This window comes from Glycine max, chromosome 15, assembly GCF_000004515.6.
Source record: "Glycine max cultivar Williams 82 chromosome 15, Glycine_max_v4.0, whole genome shotgun sequence".
Classification (NCBI taxonomy): Eukaryota; Viridiplantae; Streptophyta; class Magnoliopsida; order Fabales; family Fabaceae; genus Glycine; species Glycine max.
The window spans coordinates 8,703,696-8,729,001 of record NC_038251.2 but is presented as its reverse complement, the minus strand read 5'-3'; the positions used below and the strand labels follow the sequence as shown (position 1 = coordinate 8,729,001).

General features: G+C 31.9%; 2 protein-coding genes across 3 annotated transcripts; one reads left to right on the top strand and one right to left on the bottom strand.

Annotated features, from left to right (window-relative positions):
- The first annotated feature begins 821 nt into the window (after positions 1 to 821).
- Positions 822 to 7,067, top strand: LOC100804238 (50S ribosomal protein L4-like). Of its 2 annotated transcripts, XM_006596986.4 has the most exons (10): positions 822 to 1,003; positions 1,289 to 1,437; positions 1,551 to 1,603; positions 1,743 to 1,860; positions 2,495 to 2,509; positions 2,730 to 2,878; positions 3,331 to 3,438; positions 3,562 to 3,681; positions 4,901 to 5,071; positions 6,760 to 7,067. In XM_006596986.4, the coding sequence occupies exons 2-10, from the start codon at positions 1,320 to 1,322 to the stop codon at positions 6,859 to 6,861; spliced, it is 954 nt and encodes a 317-aa protein (XP_006597049.1). In that variant the 5' UTR covers positions 822 to 1,003; positions 1,289 to 1,319; the 3' UTR covers positions 6,862 to 7,067.
- A 4,208-nt stretch (positions 7,068 to 11,275) lies between these two features.
- LOC100803711 (protein STRUBBELIG-RECEPTOR FAMILY 8) lies at positions 11,276 to 18,193 on the bottom strand. The gene is made up of 16 exons (XM_006597535.4): positions 17,807 to 18,193; positions 17,364 to 17,496; positions 17,020 to 17,091; positions 16,840 to 16,905; positions 16,640 to 16,711; positions 16,475 to 16,546; positions 15,924 to 15,995; positions 15,774 to 15,839; positions 15,637 to 15,702; positions 15,231 to 15,538; positions 14,327 to 14,583; positions 13,515 to 13,786; positions 13,214 to 13,349; positions 12,975 to 13,114; positions 12,699 to 12,855; positions 11,276 to 11,672 (listed from the first exon to the last, which is right to left on the bottom strand). The coding sequence occupies exons 1-16, from the start codon at positions 17,895 to 17,897 to the stop codon at positions 11,520 to 11,522; spliced, it is 2,133 nt and encodes a 710-aa protein (XP_006597598.1). The 5' UTR covers positions 17,898 to 18,193; the 3' UTR covers positions 11,276 to 11,519.
- Positions 18,194 to 25,306: the final 7,113 nt, after the last annotated feature.

Below are 25,306 nucleotides of genomic sequence, written 5' to 3'. Positions count from 1 at the left end.
AACTTTTAGTCACTATAAATTTGAGTTTTTTACATTTTGGTTTTTGTAAGTTTTTTTTTGTTTATTTTTAGTTTTTATAAGTTAATAATTTTTTAATTTTAATTCCTTTAATATTTTAATTTTTTAGTAGTTGTAAATTAGCTTTTAGGGTCCAAAATTTAAAAAACACGTAAATTTATAAAGTCTAAAAATAAACAAAAAAAAATCTCTCAAAGACCAAAATTAAGAAAACGTGAACTTTTAGATGCTAAATTGAAAAAAAAAATGATCTTACTGTAACAGATGTTTTGTACTAATGGGATTTTGGCCTAGCAGAAGAAGCTAGTTCTCTAAACGGTGATGAACCAAGATTTAATTTTCATTGAGGTAACTACATTTAACTCACTATATCTCAAACAGAATTGTTTAGAAGAGAATAAATTTAAGGAAAAAAAAGGCATTTGACACATAAGAGTCAAAACATAAATCTATAGAAATTTGATTAACAGGTCTAATGTTTTCCCAAGCTGAAAATAGCAAATAAAGAATGCCAAGTGTAACAAAAAATGGAAAAAATATATTTTTAGATCTTATACTTTCAATAAAAAATGATATTAGTCCCCATACTTTAGAAAAATAGTGATTTTTATACCTCATCACATAAGGTTTTTACCATATGGAGGAACAAACATTATTACCTTTTTGGTATATGATTAAATTGATTAAAGTTGAAGTTGGGAGACTAATCCAAGTACAAGATATTTTCCCAAAAATATAAAGAAAATAAAGTTGGGCTTAAAAATCTAATTTGAACCCCGTTTCTAACCTAAAAGCCCAGAGAGGCCCATTAACCAGAGCCACCCTTTGTAAACGGTAACGAGCTCGGGAGCAGCTTCCATGGAGGCATAGACGGAGACGCAGTCATGAACAGGACAGAGTTCAGATTCTTATTCAGAGCAAAATTTGGGGCAGCAAGGAACTAAATCCTCTATCAGCATTAGTTTACCTCTGCGTTCTGTCTCTGGTAACTCTTTTTTTCTTTTTTCCTCACATCTTCTTTCTATGCTCAGTGGTTGAAGTAGCATCAGATTGTGTTTGATACTTGTTTCAATTTTCACACCGTTTTGAGGGACCTATTCGTGGTGAAAATAGTGTTAGATGTGTTATGCGGCAGTTGGTTCCGCGAATTTAAGTCGCGTCCAATGTGTTTGATGAAGTGTCTAACTTCCTTCTCTGCTTTATTTTGAGCACTTAAACTAATTTTAGTTTCACTTTTACCGTTGCCTCTGCTCTGGATTTCGAATGGAAGGTGCAATCCAGTATAGATTGTTGGGTCAGTTATGGCAGCGTTGATTTCCAAAAGAATCCTACGTTGTTCTTCTTGGTCATTGCATTCACTAGGACGATGTTACTTTGATTCACCTAGTGCTGGGTTTGCCTCTATTTATAAACCTCGTGGTAAGATCTTCATGTAGTTTGTTAACTGTAGAGAGTTGTCATTTGCCGTCTATTCGAAATTTGTTTTAGCTTTTGTGAATATTTATATATACGATTATTTTTTTTGTACACAGATGTATGCAGCAGTTTATCTGGGGAGAGAATGTTGCCTGCAGATCGTTCTTTGGTACATTGCTATTGCATTTGTTTTTTCTTCTATATTTGTAACTTCTTTCAGGATGAATGATTAATCAATAAAGTTCTCTCTTATGCTGGTTGTTTACTGATTATTCTTTAATAATGTGGTATAGTGTTTTTAAATCTAGGTCAGGTCTATGGTCCGACAGTTTTCTACTTCTATTTTAACTCCTGGAGCTGATGATAGTGCATTTCCATCTGATTTATTGTCCAAAAAGACTCTGGCAACATCTGAGCGTACTATAGGTATGAAGGATACTTTGTGGCATTTTGTACATTAATATACCAGTGCTTCATTTTGCTGATTTTGATTTTTATTTCTGAAAGGAGATTAATCAACTGCCTGCCTGGCGTGAATTCCAATGTGGTTTAGATTATTGAGATATGAGATAATTTTTTTGTTGTCCATTTTGTATGATCTAGACTAATATCTTCCATGTCAATGTTTTTATTCTCCTTTAGGGTTTAGGGTTCTTGTTTAATACTTCTTGGCAGTCTTCTGATGGTAGGTTGAAGATGCATAATTTTCTCCAATGATCGTCTGCAATTGACTGAATGCATTTCTATGTATGTTACATGTCAGAAGACTCAGAACTTACTGTATGCTTTTATCTATGGGCATGTTTACGCTTAAAATTAAAATTAGATACAAAGCATGCATTATGTAACTGTTCCTTGACATTTTTAAAGCTTTGTAAACATGCACCCTTAATGATCTGCTTCTGCTCTGAATTTAAAGGAATTTGGGGCTAGTGTTTAACTTTTGTGTCCTCCACTAAAATCATGTAATTTTATGTAAGTTAGCAATTGCTTTCTCTAGTTCTTAACTGCATCTAGGGCCACAATCTTTTTATTGTTGGAAATCATTTTGGGGTTGCAGGAAATCTAGATGGAGGTGCGTAAGTATCACTCTTCCATAAAAACTATGTACCGTAGCGTCACTGGTTAGGATTCTCCTTATTACTAATCAAAACTTTGACTGTATCTTTGATTATTTCTTGTTTTCTTCACTACCTATCATCTTTCATGACAAACTGTCTAGTCTTGATAACGGCATGTGCTGATTGCTGTCTCAATAAGATCCAAGAGTGTCATTGATCCAGTTTATGATGTAGGGCTTTGCCAGGATCTTTTAATTCCAGTTACCAACTTTCATAATGAAGACAAGGGCTATATGGTTTTTCCTGGAGATGTTTTTGATTTACCTATTCGGAAGGACATTATTCATCGTGTTGTTAGGTGGCAGCTTGCAAAACGACAACAGGTAGTGACTGCATAATGTTTTGGAACCTAATGAATGTTTCTCACTGTCATTGGACATGTGCAATCCAGTGGAAATGCTGTATTTCTTAGGCAAGATGGCAATTGTTTTTCTATATTGGCTTAACAATTGTGGGATGTATTCTGTTGTTAAATGATGGAAATACACAATCATTTCCCCCTTTTTTCACTTAGGTTTGCATGGAAATTGATTATGGGGGTGGAGTTGAATAGGAGATTGGGATGGGGGACAAGCATTTGGGTATGGGACAAAACTACAATTTGGCATGTCTATTCAATTTATTTTTTTTAAGTTTGAAATGTTTCCACTGATGCCTTTTCATTTATTAGTTGTAAACAGTATTGGATATATAATGTATATACCAGATCTAATGTTAGCTATGAAAACTTTCCATGAGAATGTTATGTATTTTTCCTAATTGATTTGGTCGACAGGGGACTCACTCAACAAAAACTATCAGTGAGGTCAGTGGGACTGGGAGAAAGCCTTGGAATCAAAAGGGAACTGGTAGAGCAAGGCATGGTTCATTGCGTGGGCCTCAGGTAGTGAAGCATTCTGCTCATTACTTGCTAGTCCATCTTTATTCCTTCTTTCTTCACATTTTTTTCTGTTCTTATTGTCCATTTTTAGTAGTTGAAGTTAACAACCTTAGTGAATGGTGATAGTTCAGGGGTGGTGCCACCATGCATGGCCCTAAGCCCCGAAGCCATGCTTTCAAAGTCAATAAGAAGGTTCGGCGTCTAGGGCTGAAGATTGCTTTGTCAGCTCGTGCAGCAGAAGGAAAGGCAAGTCTCCTCCCCCACCTGTGTCCCCACTCACCATCAAAAAATAAAAAGTGGCATCTTATCTACATTATTCTATCTGTTGCATGACTGTACATTCTTGCTAATGCTTAATATAGTGTAATTTTTCAGTTTTCACTTCTGGAAGATTTTGGTTTTAAAATTTGCAAGTATATTGTTTATTTAACGATTTAGCAGCCTAACTCCAAGATACAGGATATTATTATTACTTTTTAAGGGTTTCTTTTGTTAAAGGTATAGTTGAGTGAAGTGCATTGTGTAGTAGGTTTGCATTTAATATTTCTTATGAATGTTCTCAGCCTCAGCCTTCCTGATTGACAATCATATTGATTTTATTCTCTCTTTGACTTTTGAATTATATCATTTAATGTTAACATATTTCATTTATTTTAAAAGTAATCATTTAATATTTCTTATGAATGTTCTCAGCCTCAGCCTTCCTGATTGACAATCATATTGATTTTATTCTCTCTTTGACTTTTGAATTATATCATTTAATGTTAACATTTTTCATTTATTTTAAAAGTAATCAACTGCAGGATGTTCTTTCAAATGAATACCTCATGTGTAGAGACAAAAAATAGACTGCAATATCATCACAGAATTGTGGTTGGGTGTAGGGGGAAATGAAGTGGGAACAAAAGGGTCAGGGTTCTAGAGTTAACACATGGCATCTGAGTGCAAAGTCCCTTGTGATCAACTATGTTAACTGTACTTTACTAAGCATTGCTCAAAATACATGCCCCCTCTAAACTTGGCACCATAGAGTCTGGTCGTTAAAAGGTGGCAAGCTAGTCATGTGACTACATAATACAGTAAAACTGTATAGAGAAGTGTTACAGGAAACTAGAAAATAATTCAAATCACAAAAGGGCAATGCTACTATATATGTTGGCTGTTGTGTCCTTTACTGGTTTCTTAATGTGAGTTTGTGAGTTGCATGATTCTTTTGGGCATGTATCCCTATCCTCATCATGCTGTAGTTTACATTACCAAAATGCCTTTGTCACGATTCTTGTTGTATATACTAGATTGTGTATTCTTTTAGCTCTTTTCACATAAGTTTTTTTATCATCCCATAATTATCTTGTGTGTACTGTTTGTAATTCTTATTTATTGGTTTGTTCTTGCATTATATGTTTAAAATAAGAGTTTCTTCATGCTAATGTACACTAATCTCTGGGTAATTTTGTTTATACAGCTTCTTGTGTTTGAGGATCTGGAGGTTCCCACACATAAAACCAAGAACATTGTGAATTATTACAATCAAATGGAGGATACCAAGAAACTGCTGCTTGTAGATGGCACTATAGATGAAAAGTTAAAATTATCTACGCAAAATCTACACTATGTTAACGTACTTCCCTCAATTGTAAGTTTCAATTTTATTCATGTTGCTTCTATCATAGTTCAGATGGAGCTTTACATTGTAAATTTCATTTGAAATTTATGTTATGCTTCTTAGAGCCACAAAACATTTACCAAGCCTTATACTTGGTGGGATCAGGTACATGGATTAATAATCAATAGCCACTGTTGAAATTTCACATTGACCATAGATATGACTAAAGTTGAGAGCTATAAGGGTTTGGGTAATCCTCACTTCATGAGCAGATGCTAACATTTAGGATTAAGTTAAGCCTAGCCTAAATTCAAGATGAATGATATCAAAGCCTATTATAGATTTGATATTGGGTCAACTTCAACTTCAATTGTTTAAAAAAAAAAACAAAAACAAAAAAACTGGCTCACAGCTTTTGCAGTGCAATCTTCACACTCTAGACGCCCAATCTTGGGTGTGAGCAATTGTGTTGAGATCCCACATCGACTATAGATATGACTAAAATAGAGTTTATAAGGACTTGGACAATCCTCATCTCATAAACTAGCTTATGATATTGAATTTGGTCTTGCCTAGATTCAAGAACCATTAGGCTCCATAAAAAAAACCAAATTTTTAGTTAAACCATTAGAACAATTTTTTTTTATGGTTTTCTCCCATTGCTGTCTTAGATCATCTTCCATTTGATCCATTTTTCTCACTAAAGCTTATATTGGTCTTCTTCTCACACTACTTAATCATCTTAAGGAGAGTTTCCATCAATTTCTCCTCAATATCAAACAAGGAATGATTCCTCTCATCTCAAATTTTAACATCACATGGTCATGTTCAAATTGTGTATATCTCCCTCCATATAGACAATAAATTGGTGGAACCTATCTAATATTTATTAGGAGATAGATAAATACTAAAATTACATGAAAGGATCCTTTCACACTCATTGTCTTCTTTAGCTACTATGCTTATTTTTGCCCTAGTTTCTTTCTTTCTTGTTATTGATAATGATTTGATTTGTCCCATTATGGCTTTTATTGAAGCTATTTGATTTGGTGAGTTGAAATTATGCTCATTAAGTGTTTGTGAACTATCCTTTTTGAAGACATTTGAGTTGTTCTGTTTTATTGGAGTTTACTTTGATGTAATCTTGTCCATGGTGGCTAAGCATTGGTGTAAGCTTGTAGTCTTCTACCATGGATGATTAATTAAGCACTAAAATCTTGTTTTGCTTCTATCTTGAGTAGTTAAACCTCATGTTTAGCTTCTGCTCGTGTTGGTTAAGCATTGGTTTGCTTTTGTTATGTGGTTAAGCATTAGGGTTTTGCTCCTGCTAAGTGGTTAAGCTTTGTTGCCTAATTTAGTGAAGATTGTCCCAAATTGGGGATTATTAATCAGTTTTCTTGAACAATTCATCCCAAGCTGGAAGTGCTAAGTAGACAGCTTCCAACTTGCAGGGAGCTATTAGAGATATATCAATTGAGTTTGTTAGTTAGAGATTGATTAGTTAGTTAATTACTTACAAATTAGTTAGCTTCTTAGTATATAAGCTCTCATTTGTATACACTTTTCATTCAATTAATACAATTTCATATTTTTCCATCAAATCATTTTCTTCCTCCACGGCCTTTGCCATATTTCATAACAATCATTATGTGGCGATTTTCATGTGCATAAACCACAAATAGTGTTGAAATTTCCTTTGTTTAACACATCTTTTGTAGGGCTTGAATGTCTACAGCATTTTGCTGCATGATACACTGGTGATGTCCCGAGCTGCTGTGACCAAAATTGTTGAGCGCATGCATACCCCAATAAATCGTTGAGGCTTTAACTTCTTATTGTGCTTAACTTCATTTACTCAGAAATAGGAACATTTCTGTAACAACATAAAGAGATGCAATGAGAATATCTTTGGTACCAGGTTTCGGTTGTAATTACAAGAGTTAGGCGAGTTATGCCATTTTGCCCATGTTGAAGTTGGAACTTGGGAACTTGATTGTCAAAATTTGGTGTTCATGTGATTATTTTTTATCATGTTTTCCATTGGTTGAATCTCATTTTTCAATTCTTTCACATGCGTAGGATCTGATAAACCTGTACATCATTCCTGACCTAGTGTTCTTCATTCATGATTTTAACCAATATAGTTTGTCTTTGGCTTTCAATAGTTGAATTGGATTAGGCAGCACCGAGGGAGGGTGTGGCTGTTAAAAAGTTATGGCGCCGTTTACCCTCTTGGCTGCTTCCTTACTTGTTGGTGCTTAGTCACAAATCACAATGCAGTCTGCAGGACCAAGACTATAGTTTTGGGGCCCTGTGGTTGTTCATCACTCCAATGTGTGCAGTGCAATCACCTAGACCTTAGTTGGGCTTCTCTTATCATATTTTCCTATCCGTTATACGATGACAAGTAATAACATCTATATTGTGTTGATCTTTAATACAACAGTAAAAACATCTATATTAATGAGAAAATATGTTTAAAATTATTAATAATTATCTCTTGAATTTCTTAGCAAAAAAATTGTTTTTTTAGGTTATGTTTGGATTGGTAATAGAGAATGGAACAAAATATATTAGAATATAATAGAGCATAATGGATTTGGATTGGTAGTAGAGAATTGGAATAGAATGGATTAAAAATACTGTCTCATTCTTTGGGTAATTTAAAATAATGGAGCAAATATTCCATTCCATCATTTGAAAAAAGAATGGAGCGAAACAAATTTAGTTTTTTTTTTTTTTATTTCCTATATCAACTTTATTCTTTTTTTAATAAAAAAGGAGGGAGAAGGCATCAAAATTAAGCAAAGCATCCCAAGTCACATTAATATTTTTGGTCCGAAGTATCATTTTGGATACTTTATCATTAAGTTGAAAAGATCGCCTTTTAGTAATTTATAACATTTCAAATAATGACTAAAGTTAGCATTCTTAAGTTTAGCTTCCTGGTGGGATGATTTGTCATGATTGTAGTAAAATTTAAAAAGTGTATTATAAATAGGAGACATATCTAATGAGAACTTGAGAGGTAAGACGAATAAATTTTAATCTTACATCCATGTACAAATTATCAAAATTGTTTTAATTAGTTTTAATCTTAATCATCCATTTAAATTATACAGTTGAAATTTGCTTATGGCACACTATCATCTTTTACTTGATATGCTTCCTATAAACTAAATGTAATATTGTTAAAGTTTCTAGAATCCTCAAACTTGAAATTGTCTTGTATAATGAGATTGACACTTAACAAACTGTGTTTATATTTATGAAACATATTTTGAATTGAATAAAAATGAAGGGTATATGATAGGCTTCGGTAGGGTAATGTTTCTAACTCTTACTAGTCATAAACTCCAAATTTTGGGTTGTGACAAAAAAATTTATCATATTTTTTAGTTTTTATCCTCATATATCATCTTCTTTTTCATGTTAAGTTTTACATTTTATAATATTTCAAAGTTCAAACTGAGATGCTTCTTTATTCTTCAATAATTTTAGACAATAATTAGATCAATTCTAAGTTGATATTATTTTTCATTAAAATATATATTAAAATTATAATCTTATACATGTGATTAATTTCTTTATCTAAAAGATGATAAAAAGATAGATAATGAGTCAACAAATGAACTCATTCAAAAAGAACCAGGATTCAATTTTTATTATTAATGCGAAAACTTTGTTGGTGGGTAACCTGTAACGTGAGCTTGAGGTCTGTCTTGACCTTGAAGAGCCCTTGGGACCCAATTCACCAAAACTTTTGTTATATAAAAAAAAAAAAAGATAAATAATGAACATAACCAAAGATACTTGAAAAAACTACATAAAAAGAGGTCAAAATAAATGGGGGAAAAGACAAAAGTAGAAGAAGAGTCTACATAGTAATGTATAAAACGTATGAATTCAAAGTTATTTAAAAAAAAAAATGAAAGGGTGATCAGGATCGATCAAGTTGAAAAAAGTATAAACGTGAAAATCAAACTGATTATAATTGGCGTGATTCACGTTTAAAGTGAAATAAATCAAACTAATATAGGCCAATTTAATTTGCTTAATTTGAATTATCACATTAATTTAGTCATTACAATCTATAACCTCCTTTTAAGTGTAGGAAACAAATACACAAATAATGAAGTCTATACTCAAGCTATGAAAAACTCGTGTAATATATATATATATATATATATATATATATATATATATATATATATATCATAAACTCATTGTAATATTTAAGTACCTGAGATACTCCCTTTCAATACGTCTAAACTTGAGTTGATAGAAAGTGTTAATGTAATTTGAGGAAACCTCAAATGTTATTAATGTAATTTACTCTAATTTTAATCATCCTAACAAAATGATAAAAGAACAAAAACTTCAAAAATTTAAATTAAGTATAGATATAGATACTTAATACAAGATATCAAATATTATACTGAAAAATAATTTAATTTAATGATTTTTTATATATTTATTATAAAATTATCATTGTGCAAAATGGAAAAATGGCCTCACATATTATATTGCATTTAAAGATAGTGACACTATCTTCTCATGATTTTTAATTCCAATTTTCATTAGGAATGCAATTAGCAAATTTTATTATTTTTTAATTTAAATATATTTCTAGTCCCTATGATTAGTATGTTCTGATTTTGGTCCTATAATTTTCTTTATTTCCCATCCCTTTAAAATTTAAAATTATTGATTTTATTTTCTATAAACTATTTTCTTTGGTTTTAATCCCTCTAAAATCTAAAATTATTATTTTTGGTCCCTACAATTTATAAGGTAGATAAATAACATTTATTTTAAGGATCTAGAATAAATTTTAAAGGTTTCATATGTCGATATTGTATCATAGACATTAGGATGTGTTATTTGGCATGACCACTTCACATCCGCTAAACACATAAGCCATTAATGAGTGTCATATAATAGTATGGACCAAAAGAAAAATCTCTCCTACCTGCAATGGAAAATACCTAGGGTATAGATAAAAAAAAAAATCTCATTTTTTTTTAGAATAAACAGAATTTTTTTAACTGGACTAAAATCAAAGAAAAAACTTAACTACATCCCTCCACAAAGCCTCAATTCTAATGAATTTACAACTATATATATATATAATCATGAAGACCGTAATGCCTTTAAGTGTCAACATATCGATGGTTAACACTCTACTACATTTCACTCAACTTTTTATTGGTAAGAATCCTTTATCGATCAAAGTCATCCTTATATAATCTTTTCTGAGATATCGACAATCGACTTTAATACCACTTGTAATGACCTACCACTTTTAGGATTGTTGGTTGTCTTTACGAACCAAATCAACACGAGACTTTTTAGTGTTGTCCTCACTCACATTTTTTAGGAAACTTTTTAAGAAAATATCTATTTTATAATTCCTTTAAGTCAAACACACTTAATTATAAATCTTTTAAGTAATAAATTACTGAAAAATAGATATATCTTGTTGACATGGGTAGTTCTGAGTGATTTGTTTTTAACATAAGGTAATCATGGTTAAAGAATTAATTTAAGTATATTTTACATTTGGGCTGCTCTATTTGAGGAAAGTGGAGTATAATTTACTATATTGTATTTAACAGTAATTCTTATGCTTATTAGCAACATCCTGACCTCAAAAACTGCGTTAAAATTTATCTAGAAAGCCGATCATCCAGCTAGGCTGCTTGTTGTGATCTAGATTAACACATATTCACCAAAGAATCTCTCTAAATTGTTGCACTGAGCCCAATAAATCACGAGTGATTATCAGTTCAAACCAACCAAACTCACTTTTTACACAAATTTTTAAATTCTCCATTTCATATTTTGGACCGTGTGAACGTCCCAAGGGTTCCCAAACATGGTCTAACTAAAAAGGAAAAGGACTTATCAGTAAATTGAAAATAATTCCAAGGTCATGGTGAAGAAAACAACAAAGTGCTAAAAAATGAATTGAAAAACGCCAAATGCGTGTCTCCATTGATATGGTGGGAATGGAATAGAATTAGGGAGCAACAAAAGTAGGACCCGTCCAAATGCACGCACCGTCATAATAATCCAACTCATTACAAATAGCATCCACTCCCTTTTCCGAGGCCTTTATGTCGATTGTGTCGGTAGTTAGAATTTCTTCAGTGCATGCCAACAATGCCTAGAACTCATAAAGTTCCTTCGTAAAATTTTATTTTTTATAAACCTATTACGTTGCATCAAAGCTAGAAACAATAATGGGCTTTCAATTAAATTACATTATATTACAGCATTGCAAGTTAATTAAAATATACAGCTTATTTTCCAGAGTATTAAATGGTGTGTGAAAAATTCCAACACGTAATTTGTTTGATTGATGATACATTTTCACAAACTTTTTCTACTCCTTCCTTCCTGTGTTCTGTAGTAGTAATTTTTTTAGCCGGGCTACTGCACAAAATTGTAAAAGATCACTTAAAGGCACTAACATTTAAAATGGCATGTCCATGGCCTCATGGTCTGGGGTCTTGTGACCAAAACCAGATTCTTCACTGGGTCGTCTTTTAACCACACTTGCTCTTTGCACTAACCGAACCAATGCTTGCACCACCTCAGACATCGGAGGTCGAAATTCGGGTTCCGGCTGTGCGCAAAATCAAAATCATTACTAACATTTTTTGAAGAATTATGATAATGGCAACACCACCAAATAAGTTTACGTGCATCATATTGATCAACAATTACAAGGGTCCCGTTGTTAAGGTGGACTAAATAAACCCTATTGAATGCATTTAATTACTTGAAAAAACAAGTGTCGAATGACTTGTACTACTATTTTTTTTATAAAATAAATAAAGACTTTACAATGACAAGTGACAACAATCAAGCCTTTTGCCCCACTTGGTGGAATGAGCTACACAAACCAAACAATCAAGCCGTGATGTTCTCTTGTGATTAGTGTCTATAAACAATCCATTCAACTTGTATCCTTAATAGTTTTGCCAATAAGTTTTCTCGGTTTTCATTTACCTCTAATAATAGGACTTCCTCCATCTGATCTAGTCTTCTTAGTGAAACCTCTACTCCACACGTGCCCATACAACCTAAGACATTCTTCTGTTTTTTTTTTTTTCACAATAAATGCTACCTCAACTTTTCCTCTATTGCATTCATTCTTACTCTTGTCTAATATTTCCACATTTCCCTTTACCTCTAGTAATAGGACTACCCTCCATCTGATCTAGTCTTCTTAGTGGGGCTTGTTGGACTTTTTCATGCATGTCCATACCTCATAAGGCAAGATTCTACCACTCTTTCTACAGTAGATGCTACCTCAACTTTCTCTTTAATGCATTCATTACTAACTTTGTCTATCTAATATGTCAACTCATCCAATTCAACATTCTCATCTCTACCATATGAATTTTATTATTTTGTTGGCATTTTACCGCCCAACACTTGGTTTCATATAGCAATACTTAAACTAGAGCAGTACCTTTTGTCATATTATATAACGCTAGACTAATGCCCTTTGGTACCAGTTAGCATTTGCCCTATTATAAAGACTAAAGTATAGTGCAGAAATAAATGCGTGAGTGCAGTAAATGGAAAAGGTACTAAGACAAGTTGCTAGCCATCTGTTGTTCATTTCATCATTACAAAGTTTTACCTGAACACAGAGGGCAATGATATCAGCAAAGCGTGACAGTGACTTTGCAGGATACATGCCGTTCAAAGTAGGATCAACCATTTTGGCCAAGGCATCTATATCATGGAGTTGGGGTGTAGCCCACCTCACAAGTGACTGCTCCGATCGAACCCGCAAACTAAACTTGCAAAAATTACAAATGAATGTAAGAAGCCATACAGAAAAGAAAGATAATAATGAAGGGTAAACATTAAAGTGATGGACATGATTACTTTACATCATGTACGATAGGCTCACCTGTCAAGTGGCTTCCGACCAGTCAATAGTTCCAGCATAACCACCCCAAAGCTGTAAACATCACTTTTTACAGTGTATACTCCTGATAATGCAAACTCAGGAGCACTATAACCGAATGAACCGACCATCTGAGTTGATACCTGTTGAAACTCGATGATTGTAATCAATGTAGTGAGAAATAATAGATACAAAAACCATGTTCAGCTATGCATGAAGGAAACAAAGGCATCTTTACCAACCTGTCGCTCAGTGTTTGGTGTCAAAGCAGCTAAACCGCAGTCAGACAGGTGAGGATTGAGCTCCTCATCGAGTAATATATTTGCAGATTTGAAATTTCTATGTACAACAGAAGGCAAGCACACTTCATGCAGGTACCTGATAGACAAAGCATAACTTGAGAAATTAGCCTGAATGTGACATGCTAACTCACTCTACAAGGCTAAAACAAATATACTTGAGGGAAAAGCAGGGGGGTGGAGTAGCCAGTCAAGGCCATGCCAAGGAGAGACTTAATATGTCAGATATGTGAATGTAACATACTCTAAAGCCCGGGCTGTGCCAAGTGCTATGCGTACACGGGCATTCCAAGACAATGCCTTGCTGCTATCTTCAGCAAAATGGAGCATGTCATGCAGATTTCCATTTGCTATATACTCATAAACTAGAAGTCGTTGGCCATGCTCTGCACAATATCCAGCCAATGTCACAATGCTTGGGTGCCGCAAGCGTGACATATTAGAAACAGCTTCAAGAAAATTGTCTTCCTCCTGTAATGACAGAGCTGAGTTGTCGATCTTCTTAATAGCCATTACCTAAACAAAAGCAAATATCGGAACCATTAGCATATTATAGTGTCCATAACTTTTACTTTATAGGGATAAAAATAATTTTCTCCAAGTTCAAATTTATAAGAAAATAAAAAAAAAAATGCCATAATAAAAAAAGAAAACTAAGAGATAGACAGAGTGTAGCTGGATCATTGTACAAATGCTGTGAGTGCCAAACAAACAGCCTTAGTGAATAGAGGTACTAAGAAGCCATATATTTTCTGAGTTGTGATTGTACAAAATATATGTTACAAATATAAGAATAAAAAAATTAAAAATTAGAACCAAATTAAAGGTTAAAAACAACAGAAGAGGAAAAAAGAAGCATTATTTAAAATGCAGCAAAACCAAATTACTGATGAAGAAAAAAGTCTATAAATCATCATCACATTCATCTATTCACTGGTTCAACCAATTGAAGATCTAGCTTGTAATTTAATAGGTATTTTTCTTCCAAACATAACAAGAATAAATTCCAAAAATGCAGTAGGAAGGTTGATAACAAATGCAATACTAAAAGGTTACCTTCCCATTTGGGAAATCAGCCTTGTAAACTCGGCCAAGAGAACCTTCACCAATAATAAATTCTTGACTAAAGCTATTTGTTGCACTTTGGAGAGAAGCAACTGTGTATAATGTGGAAGTTATAGGGGACTTCATCTGCTTTACAGATCCACTTTTTACAGCTACCCTCTCAACTGTCACATTTTCTGCAGGACGAGGCTTGAGATCTGTAACAACAGCAGCACTTTTTACCCTCTGCTCTTGCATCTGAGGAGTTACTGCAAGCACAAACCCAATAGAAAAGGTGAACTGGTTAGGATGCATATATGCCATCCTTCAGCACAAACCAGTAAATAAATAGTAGAAATTTTGAAGTGAAGGAGCATTTACAGAAACAGATTCAAAGGGTAATGCAAATGAATTTTGTAAGAGAATAAAGAAAAATGCCACTATACCATTTTTAATACAAAACAGATATGTTATTAAGTGGGTGTTTGCTTGCACGTTTGATATGTGCATTTTTCAGTGTATTCACTTCAAATCTCAAGTTTACACAGAAGCTACAATGTAATGTATTGGTCTTGATGTGGATCTACACTTAGCTGACGTTAAACCAAAAATGCTATAAAACTATAATGGAGCAAATGCTCTATTCATGGGATTTACACCAAATACAAAGCTGCAAATCCCAATTTCTCAAAATGGCCTTATAAACACCTTGCTTTATAGCTGCCACCTTTAGTGCCTCCAAATATCAACATTCAACAAATATTGGAGCAAATTAATGCACATACCATTTTAAACTACATTTTGACAAAGAAACCAAATTACATAATCATTATATATATATATAGACACACACACACACACACACACACACACACATATATATATATGGAAACAAAATGAGAGAAAGGGAAATCACCGTTAATAACTCCACGAGGAAGGCTCCCACTAAAATTTCTTGCACCCTTTTTCCCCTTTTGCTTTCGGATACAGAAAACAAGAGCAAGGAGCACAATGGCAGCCACCAGCACTGAACCTAAAACAATGCCTACGACAGCCCCCACTGTCAAACCCTTATGGCCATCAGATTTTTCATTATCAGAAACTTGTGTTTTATTATGTGAACCAGATCCAGAATGATGACGACCATGAGGTCCATTGGGAGGAGGTGAAGTAAATGCTGGCGGAAGAGGAGCAGGACTGTTCTCAAATGAATTTCCATCATATCTAGTTAACATTTAAAGAGTCACATTAACCACATTGCTGAAGTTATTATGCATTAGAAAACGGATAGGCATTTCAAACAACAATCCATAAATACTTACATGAAATTACGGATGGAACTAAGCTCATGGGGTATCCATCCACTGAAATTATTGTTTGCAACATTTCTGGAAAATTATAAAGCAACATTAGAAACTGACATGCAGATAATTTAAGGACCAAAGGGAGAAAAACTTACAAAGTATCCAAAGGCAAACCAACGAGAACACCAAGAGACCCAGTCAACTGGTTCTTCTGCAAGAAACTACAAAAGAATTTCGATAAGCATTAAATTAACATTTAATGAAAATTGGTACCAGTTTATCAATTAAAATACCATCCAACTTACAGAGAAGAAAGATTGGCCAATGCAACAAATGAAGGAGGAAGATCCCCAGAAAAGTTATTGAAAGATAGATCCCTGCATCATTGAAAATGCATGCAACCAATCATCAAATAAAATCCATGATAAAACTAATATTAATGATCCAAAAAACCAATGACAATAAAAGGTTTCAGTATGAAACTATTCCTTTCATTGGGGAAGGGATTTCCGTTGGAGCATAAACTCTATGTTAATATGGTAAATGAATTTGAATCCTGATATATGATTAATAAAAGAATCACCATGCAGTTCAAGTATTAAGTCAATATATGAATATGGTCTGAATCCAATCAAAAACTCAAAAACAATAATAGCTTAAGCCTAAAAGGTAAAAGTCCCTCTGATTCAGCCAAGGAAAAATGTTTGTTCATATCTTTTGAAAAAAGAAAAGCATTGAAATTGTTTAACCATGGCCACAAATCAGTACAGCAAGCATACGTTTCTTAGTCAGAATACTAAGAAAATGAAATAAATGAGGGGAAAATGGAATGAAGAAACTATGTAAGATATCTTACAGGGTACCAAGATCTTGAAGACTAGCAAAAATATCGCCAACTGTCATGGAGAGTGCATTATTGCTTAAATTCCTAAAAACCACATGGAAACACAGTAAGTGGCTCCAATGTATTATCAAATTGAATATTATGAAATAAAAATGTGTGCATTCAAAAAAAACTTACAAATAATTGAGTGAAACCATGGCAGAAATGGAATAAGGAAGATTTCCAGATAAATTATTTCTTGCAAAATTCCTGATTGTCCCAATTGAAAGGCAATGACACAGTTTAGCAACAGAAAAAAAAAATAACATTTCAAATAAAGTAGCAAAGTGAAAATGATCAAGAAGTGAAATGAGCGTGTAAATGTAGGCAAACATTACAGGCTCGTAAGATTCGGTGGCAACTGGTAGGGAATTGTATCATGGATCTTGTTATCACTTAAGTCACTACAAAAACACAAAAATAAGAATTAAAAAGCCAATAACCAGTTCACCAGCATATATTAAAACAGTAAAGATTATGTGTAGTGTAGCACAAATAACAGAGCAAAATTATCTCACAGCTCTCTGAGTGACATAAGGTCCGAAAGCAGGTACCCCAGAGTCCCATCGAGTCCTAAACCTGAGAGTTTACTATCCAGCATCACAAACAGAGAGATCAGTTAGTGTTCTCAACCACAAACAAGGTTTTAAAAAACTTTCAGCAACCGCGATTTTAGCCACAACATCAAGGCTTTTAAACTCGCGGCGACCACATAGCGAGTCAGCCACATTCGTCTGCAATTTCCCATTGCAACAAAACCGCAACCACAATTTAAAACAATGATCACAAACACACTTTAAAAAACAAACAAACAAACAAATAAAAAAAATCAGAAATGTGCAATATAACGTGAATCTCTTACATGGAAACAACGGCTGATCCCTCACACGTTACCCCTTTCCATGACTCTCCACATGGATCACCACCACCGATTTTCCAACCCGTTAGCTGAGTTGGACTATTCAACGCATTGTACATGACCTCAAGAGCTTGAACTGCAACAGAACAAAAAAACAATAAAAACTACAAACAGAGAGCCACAAAAAAACATCTTTTGAATGAAAAAGCACCCACCCAAAACTTCATCATTTGCATTACAACACTCCCTATTCACCCAGAGCTTACAAAACAAAATCAAACCCCCAAAACCCAATGCCCACAACACAAAATCCAAACTTTATCCCAAAACCAAACACATTAAGTCATTCAACACCGACCACATCAATCAACCGTATAATGATCACTCAAAAAAAAAAAAAAAAACAAACAGAGAAAGAAAAGGAAATAACAATAATGATATATTACCATCAGAAGGGTCAGTGTTGGCGAGGGAAAGAGGAAGAGCAACGAAGACCAGAGAGAGAAGGATTGAAAGAGGGAAACGGGCACGAGCCATTGCAGTCAGAAGCGTGGTTCAGGTGCGGAGAGGCACATGCAGAGTATCATGGAGACGAAAGAGATTGAAAAGAAGAAAAAGAAGAGGAGAATGGGGGTAGAAGTAGAAGCAGCAGTACCGTAGTAGTTGAGTTTCAGATCGCGACTGGTTGTACAAGGCAAGGCCATTAAAGAAAGGGACAGATATTGGAGATTCGAAGCTTGGTGAATGTAATGAAGAGAGAGAATATCATAAGCAAAAGCAGCACAAGAGCATTGAGTGTGTGAGTTTGTGTGTGTCGGCGAAAATAAGAAAATAAGAGAACAAAATAATATACTTTCTGATGGAGTTGATAATAAACAAATTCATATATTAAAGGATGTGATGGTTAGAAGTAAAAATCTTAGTAATGAATAATTTGGATATATTCTTTAAGCCTTAAGATAAGCTTTCTGTATATGATTTTTTAACCTTGAAGTCCGTCCTGGATTAATTAAACTTTTTTTAATAATAAAATATATTAATAGTCTTAGTATAAAAAAATAGTACGTAATAATAATATGGAAAAGCGAAAAAATAATAATGTGAAATGGGTGCAGTCAAGGTGGGTCCCATGCCTTTTTCCCCCCTCTGGGGTTTTGGATTTTCTGGCTTCGGTTTCCACATTCTCATTCTACACCTTTCGGGCTTTTACCCTCCAAACTGTCATTTCAGCTTTCCGAGTTTCTCCTCTCTTCATGCCACTTTTGTGTAGTTTATTTTTTCCTCCTTCTTCGAGTCACATCCCTCTCACGTGCCCTAAAGGGATATGAAGAAGATCCAATTGTAATTTGGATAAATGATGGGAGATTAATTATTATTTATAATTAAAGAATGCGTGTGTGCAATAAAATCGCAATCGTGTGTGGTTAAAACTTGAAAATCAACCGTAAATAAGTATATATGTTTGCGTTGGAAAAAAATGTAAAAGATTTGGATGTGTATTAATGTAAGATCAGAATGTAAATAATTCCGATCGGCACGTAATATGAAATTTAAGGGAATGATGATGATAAATAGTATCAGATTTTTAATCATTTGATGTAAGCATATAGGCAGCCCGCAGCAGTCGAGCGTCCTGAGTGGCAAAGTCTCATTTGTTAGAGCCTGTTTATACTATATAAAATTTAAAATGTTAGAGTTTCAAATATTTGAATTACTGATCAAATTGAGCAGGCTACCATCTAATTAGTTAATAATTAATCTTGTGTAATAGTATAATCAATTGTGATATCTTGTTTTGATGAAAATGGATTAATTGGTCAGGTGAAAATAATGGATTAATTTATAATGCATATAAAGGTTAACTATAGTCAAAGAACCTAGCTCAAATGATTAATCATGATTTGTGACTTATTATACATTTGTTAACATTATCTTTCATCTTATGGATAAAAAAATTAACTATAAAAATTTAATTGTTAATTTAAATTATCATTCCGTTTGCATTTGGATATCTACAATATTAAGTTAGATTTAAAACCATAGGTCAGTCATGGGAGGATATTAAATGATCATTAATAATAAGTCTTGTATTATAAGTTTAAGTCAATAGTCTTGAACATGAGGATATATATTTATATATATATACTCTTTTCTTATAATATATTTTTCCAGGGATATAATTAACATTTACTTTCTATAGTTTAAAATTTTCAAATTATTGTTTCATTTTAATTATAATGGTTATACCTACTTTTCATTTACAACTTTTTTTTGGATTATTTTGCTTCTTATCTAATATTATAAACTGCTGTAAAAAAGACTAGGATTATAAACTACACCACTTTTTAACTTCATATAAAAAAAAACACTCCACTAACTATACATAAAATATAATTTCAAAATAAGTATACATTTGAATTGGGATATCTGCATTATTAATTGAGATTTTAACTCATACGTTAGTCATGGGAGGATATTAATGATCATTAATAATAAACCTTACGTTATAAATTTAAGTTTTGACTCTTGAATATAAAGATATTTATTACTTTACTTTCTTCTTATAATATATTTTTAAAAGGATATATTTTACTTTTATGTGACATTTATTATTTTTTATATTTTTAAACTTTATATTATTATTTCCTTTTTTTTTGTAAAATTTTCCTTTTTCTTTAATCTTGACTTTCTCAACTAGCTATAGTTCTTTAAAAAAAAACTTTGAACTTTACTTTCTTGATCTAAACTATATATTTAAAGGATTGTTCGAGGATTCACAAAAAAATATGATCGAGGGAACTTTAAATTTTAGTTTTCAGATACAAATTTTAAAACGAAATATGGTTTGGGTAACATAATGTTTAAATTAGTTTTTTGACTCAGTTTTTTAAAGCATTTTTTGTGTTAATAATTTGTAGTATAAAAAATACTTTGGTTGTTTAAAGTATTTGGTACTTTATCAAATAAAATTAATTTGACATATGAATATGCATTTTAAAATATAATGAAATGTAAATAATAAAATTACCTATAAAATTATGTAACTACAAATGTCTCGTTTATTTGAATTTTAACCTACAAGATCCATTAAGATATTCTTAAAATATTCAATTGTTTATTAACTTTTTAACATATACAAAGAGTTGTTGAATAAACAACTTTTACCAAAAATGACTTCTAAAGTAACTTAATCCCCCATAGCAAATTTAATTTGCATTAAACATTATAAAAAATATTATATACTAATAATTAGTCTCTGTAGGTATTTTTTAATTTTTAATTATTATTTATAATATGATGCATTATAGTTATAGACATATTTTAGTATACAAAAGAAGAAATATAAGATCGATATACTATTAGTATAATTTTTATGTTAACCAGTACATCAAATACGAGCATAGAATATCAAACTATTGGCATAGATACTAAAAAAGTTTCTAAACTAAACTTTTCATACTACTAGTTAGTACCTATATGCTAAAAAGTAAAAACTTTTTGTATACTATTATAATAAAAGAATTCAATTTTTATTTTCTTTTAACCAGGAATTTCAAGGTTTCTCTCTTCTTCTTGTTAACAAAGCAAGGGGTAATAAGTACTATGCTATATGTTTTCAATGCCCTTATTATTTCTGTAGAAAAATTAATTCCAAACATTTGTCCTTGCGAGAGACATAATATATAAACTGAGACATGTTTTGATTTGAGAGTAACGCTGTAGTAGTTAGCGCGTTGATGAAAATCATGGTTGAACTTATTTCGACTTTTGAATCATGCATGATGATTTCTAACTTTGCATGCATTTATTGACGTGCATACATCATTTTTTTAAAGCAGGATATATATAACGTGCCTCATACTAACTTTAAAAAGTATATATATCAAACGTTAAATTTTAATTAACATGATTAAATAACTTAATTATCACCAACAAGTTCTTGAGTGATATTAAACCCAGTTTCCTTTAAATAAGATATTAATGATGATTTCTAACGCTGCTCGCATTTATTAACGTGCATACATCATTTTATGAGTTGTGACATTAATTGAATGTCTAAATTGTCCATGTAATATTTTACAAAAAGACTATCAGGCTGTAAAATGCCGGTGAGAGGGCATTGGAACGTTGCAATTAATTTGCTTAAATCAGGATATAAGTCCAAACCTTTGGATTCAAATTTCAATCACAGATTACAGCGCAAGCAACATACACGCGAGGAGGAGCTAGAGGTCAACGCATCTTCGTGTATCTGTCTTGTATTAATAGCAGCAACCTAAAAAATATTTGAGAGCAAAGACCAAGACATGAGTCATGACATATCGCTTTGGCATCTTTGCAGGAAAGTGAACACTAGGTAGACCAGATAAGAGTATTGAATGATACGCCATTAACGACTTCACAAACTAAAAGACTAATATTATTATCTACACTCCAACGTGAGAAATATTCTATTAATGTTCATCATTTCTCTTTATTTTTTCTATCACATGTACTATTTCTCTTGACTAGCTAGCATTAGGGTGTTTATAGATTTTATTTTTAAAAAAAGAAATTGGAATTGATGGTGCTTTTTTGTTTCAAGTATTCCATTTTTAATCTCAATATGATGAAAACAAAAGCAAAGAATCTGCTCCCGGCTGGCTAGCTACTTGTGACCTATCCACATCCATTTGTCATTTTCTTAGATTATAAGTAAAGATGTATACATATTTACAGTAATGCACATGCTAGCTAGCATAGTTCTGTGACCGAGGAACTTGCGTTGCGTGAGAATAAATAACGTTTTCTCTTTATTCTCTCTTCCCTCGATAATTTTTGCATGATTTTCCCCCTTCTCTAGTTTGTTTATTATATTTTTAAATTAGAAGACAAAATTGTCATCATCGTTAATTCATTCATAGTAAATATTTGTATTAACGGTCCAGTAAGACAATAATTAAGTAACTTAGCAAATTAAGGCAGTACTTCTCATTGAACATAAATTAAATAGTCCAACCCATTACATATTCTAAACAAAAGTCCAATACAATATAATGATGATTAATTAGTTTTTCTTTTCTATGTTATTTCTTAATTTATTAAGCCAAAGATTAATCTGATTCATGATAGTGTGAGTGTCCCTGGTCTAAATGATTTTCACAATGATGGGATTGAACACGAATTTTTTCATTAAATTAAACGTTTCTATATTGTGCAAGTGCAAATTGATATTAAAATATAATTATTGATTATAATTAATATATTAAAGATTAAAGAGTAATTTCTAATGGTTGGTAATTAATACCGATTTGCATTATTTAACTAATTAATTTAACATTTTAAAATAATTTTTTAATCATGTCTCAAAGATTACGAATGTCCCTCAAAGTTAGATATTAATCTTGTTGTATAATTAATAATTCATAATCATATGACAATATTTTATATATATCACAATGTAAGAAAGTTTATATATGCAGTTATTAATTTTAAATTTTTATGTTTGTATTTTTAATTAATGATCATTTTTAACTAGAAAAAATAGCAACTAAAATGAAGATAAAAACAAATGGTTGATATAAAAGTGGAAAGACTCTTCCTTACTTGAAAGAAATCATTCCAAGTAAAAGAATAAATCAAGGAATAAATGCGATGCAACTTTTTTGTAACAGTAAAGTAAAAAAAAAATGCCAAAAAAGGTTTATACGCCAGAAATAAAAATCTTTTATTATATTATAATTTTTAAGTCCCCCCCCCCCCCCCCCATTTTGTGACAATATTTTAAGAACTCTTTTATGAAATAAAATCAATAACTTTATATTTAGTTAATTAGTTTATCAAATAAAATTTTGTTTTCATTATTTACTATATTTAATATTTTAATTTTCACAATCAAGATCAAATATAATAAAATATTTAATTGGGTTGGTTTTCTGCCGTAGAAAATCCTTATTTACTAAATAAAATCAAAATGAATAAAAAAGAAAACAATAAAAGTTAAATATAAAAGTCTAAAATGTATTAACTTGAAAGTTAAAAGATAATTGAGCCATCTAATTAGTTTTAGTTAAAAAACTACAAATCTAACAACAGATAATTAATTTGATTAATAATTAGGATTCGAAATAAAAGAAATCGATTAACTGAATTAATATGATTCAATTTAATTGGTTTGTTTTCAATAGTCGACCTTATCGAGTTAGTCCGATGAACACCCTAAGGATAATGCTAAAAGTCACTAATATTCTTTTATTTTTTTTATTTTAATTTTTAACTTGTTATCTATAACCCCTCCCCTGCTCTAGTCAATTTATTGTTTGGTGATGGTTTATTGAGTTTGTAGAGCTTAGCCCATCTCTCTCTCTCTTTTTTTTTTCACAAAAGAAAATGCTGATACTTTATTTTTAGAGAAAGATTCATATTGCAACTTGCAAGTTTTAAATAGCTCAAAAAGTCCTTTATGTCTGAAATTCTTAATTTTAAATTCAATTAATTTAAATCGAGTTAACAACTAACGACAAAATATGTCCAAGGAAAGAAAAAGAGAGAGTTTTGGACATAAAAAAGGATTACCAACAACATTTGTTTTGGACTTTTAAATTTTTCTAGCGGTAATGCTTCCCAAGTTCCTTGTTTCCTGGTCGTGTTCGGTGTTTTTGTTTTATCTCTTTTGGAAATTTTGCTTTAATCATTTATTAAGATGGAAGAACATCATTTGCAGAGAATTGTTCATTACAAAACAACATACAAGCTTGCTTAAATAGAAAAATAAACATATGATAGTGTCATAACTCATAAGTCACTTATTTCCATCAATTTTTTTAAAGATAAAACTGTAATATATTAAAGGAGAAAAATGAGATACGTTCTCCTTTACAAGGAGATCAAATATGAAGGATCATTCCTAAGATTTTTTGTGCTTAGGACAAACAAGAAAACTTACACCATCATAATTATTAAAATATTGTCTTTATTGTAATTTTTTATTGTAAAACTCATTAATAATTTGCTCATAATTAAGATTTTTGAAAATAACAATAATAATCAATATAAAATTATTTAAAAAAAACAAAATTATTTAATTTAACTTGTGACATAATAAATTGTAAATAGAATTTTAAATTTTTTAATATAAATTTCTTTTAGACAACAATAACCAGTTGTGAATAATTGAATGAACTGATGGTTCACACGCTTTATTAGATAGGCAACCCATCCTACAAATAATGAAACCATGACACTGGTAGTAGTAAGTAGTAACCAACGAATAGATTATGATCCAGTGATCATGTACAACCGCAACTAGGACTATTGGTTGCACACCACATTAAGATATGTTAAGGTTGATTTTAGAGCTGTTTTTGCACACCTCCATAGGTGACCATTAATGTTGTAATCAGTAACATTGCTTCAATGTTTTCAGTAACTTTCTTTTGATTCTTGGCATGTAAAAACATCATAACTCTTCTTCGACAAACATCAGGGTTCACCTGAGGGTTACTCCATCTTCGATTCATCATAATTTCACCCCGTTATACTTGCATAAACATCATAACTCTTCTTTGAACTGTAGACTCCATCCAAAAACAAAGCCTACAACAATTTTTGGGTCGTAGAGAGCAGGAACAAATTTTTGGGGAGGGTGCCATCTGTGCATAGCAGGTTCAATTTCTCTAGGAGTTTCACGACGGAAACAATGAGTCATGGCCTTATTAAGCACATGAAATTTGCTGTTTTTGCCCCTTGAACATCCATTGATTTCCACAGTCCCATATAGCCCAAGCAATTGAGCAAACCAATCCCATATAGTTATCACTTAGTATTAGGATCAACTATACAAGATTATTCTAATTAATTAGTAATCTAAAGTCTAAGAGGAAGATTTTGGCGCATACAGTAATTCTAGCTACAATTTGCCAATTTTCCTATTGGATTAAAGTCCAATTAAGCTGGCCCATAAAGAA

Coding starts and splice junctions, on each gene's coding strand:
- LOC100804238 (XM_006596986.4), top strand. CDS start 1,320: ATGGCAGCGTTGATTTCCAAAAGAATCCTACGTTGTTCTTCTTGGTCA. Junction 1,604..1,742: donor TGCCTGCAGATCGTTCTTTG/GTACATTGCTAT, acceptor TTTTAAATCTAG/GTCAGGTCTATGGTCCGACA. Junction 5,072..6,759: donor TTAACGTACTTCCCTCAATT/GTAAGTTTCAAT, acceptor CATCTTTTGTAG/GGCTTGAATGTCTACAGCAT.
- LOC100803711 (XM_006597535.4), bottom strand. CDS start 17,897: ATGGCTCGTGCCCGTTTCCCTCTTTCAATCCTTCTCTCTCTGGTCTTC. Junction 16,906..17,019: donor CTTATGTCACTCAGAGAGCT/GTGAGATAATTT, acceptor GTGTTTTTGTAG/TGACTTAAGTGATAACAAGA. Junction 13,115..13,213: donor CACCAAACACTGAGCGACAG/GTTGGTAAAGAT, acceptor GAGTTTCAACAG/GTATCAACTCAGATGGTCGG.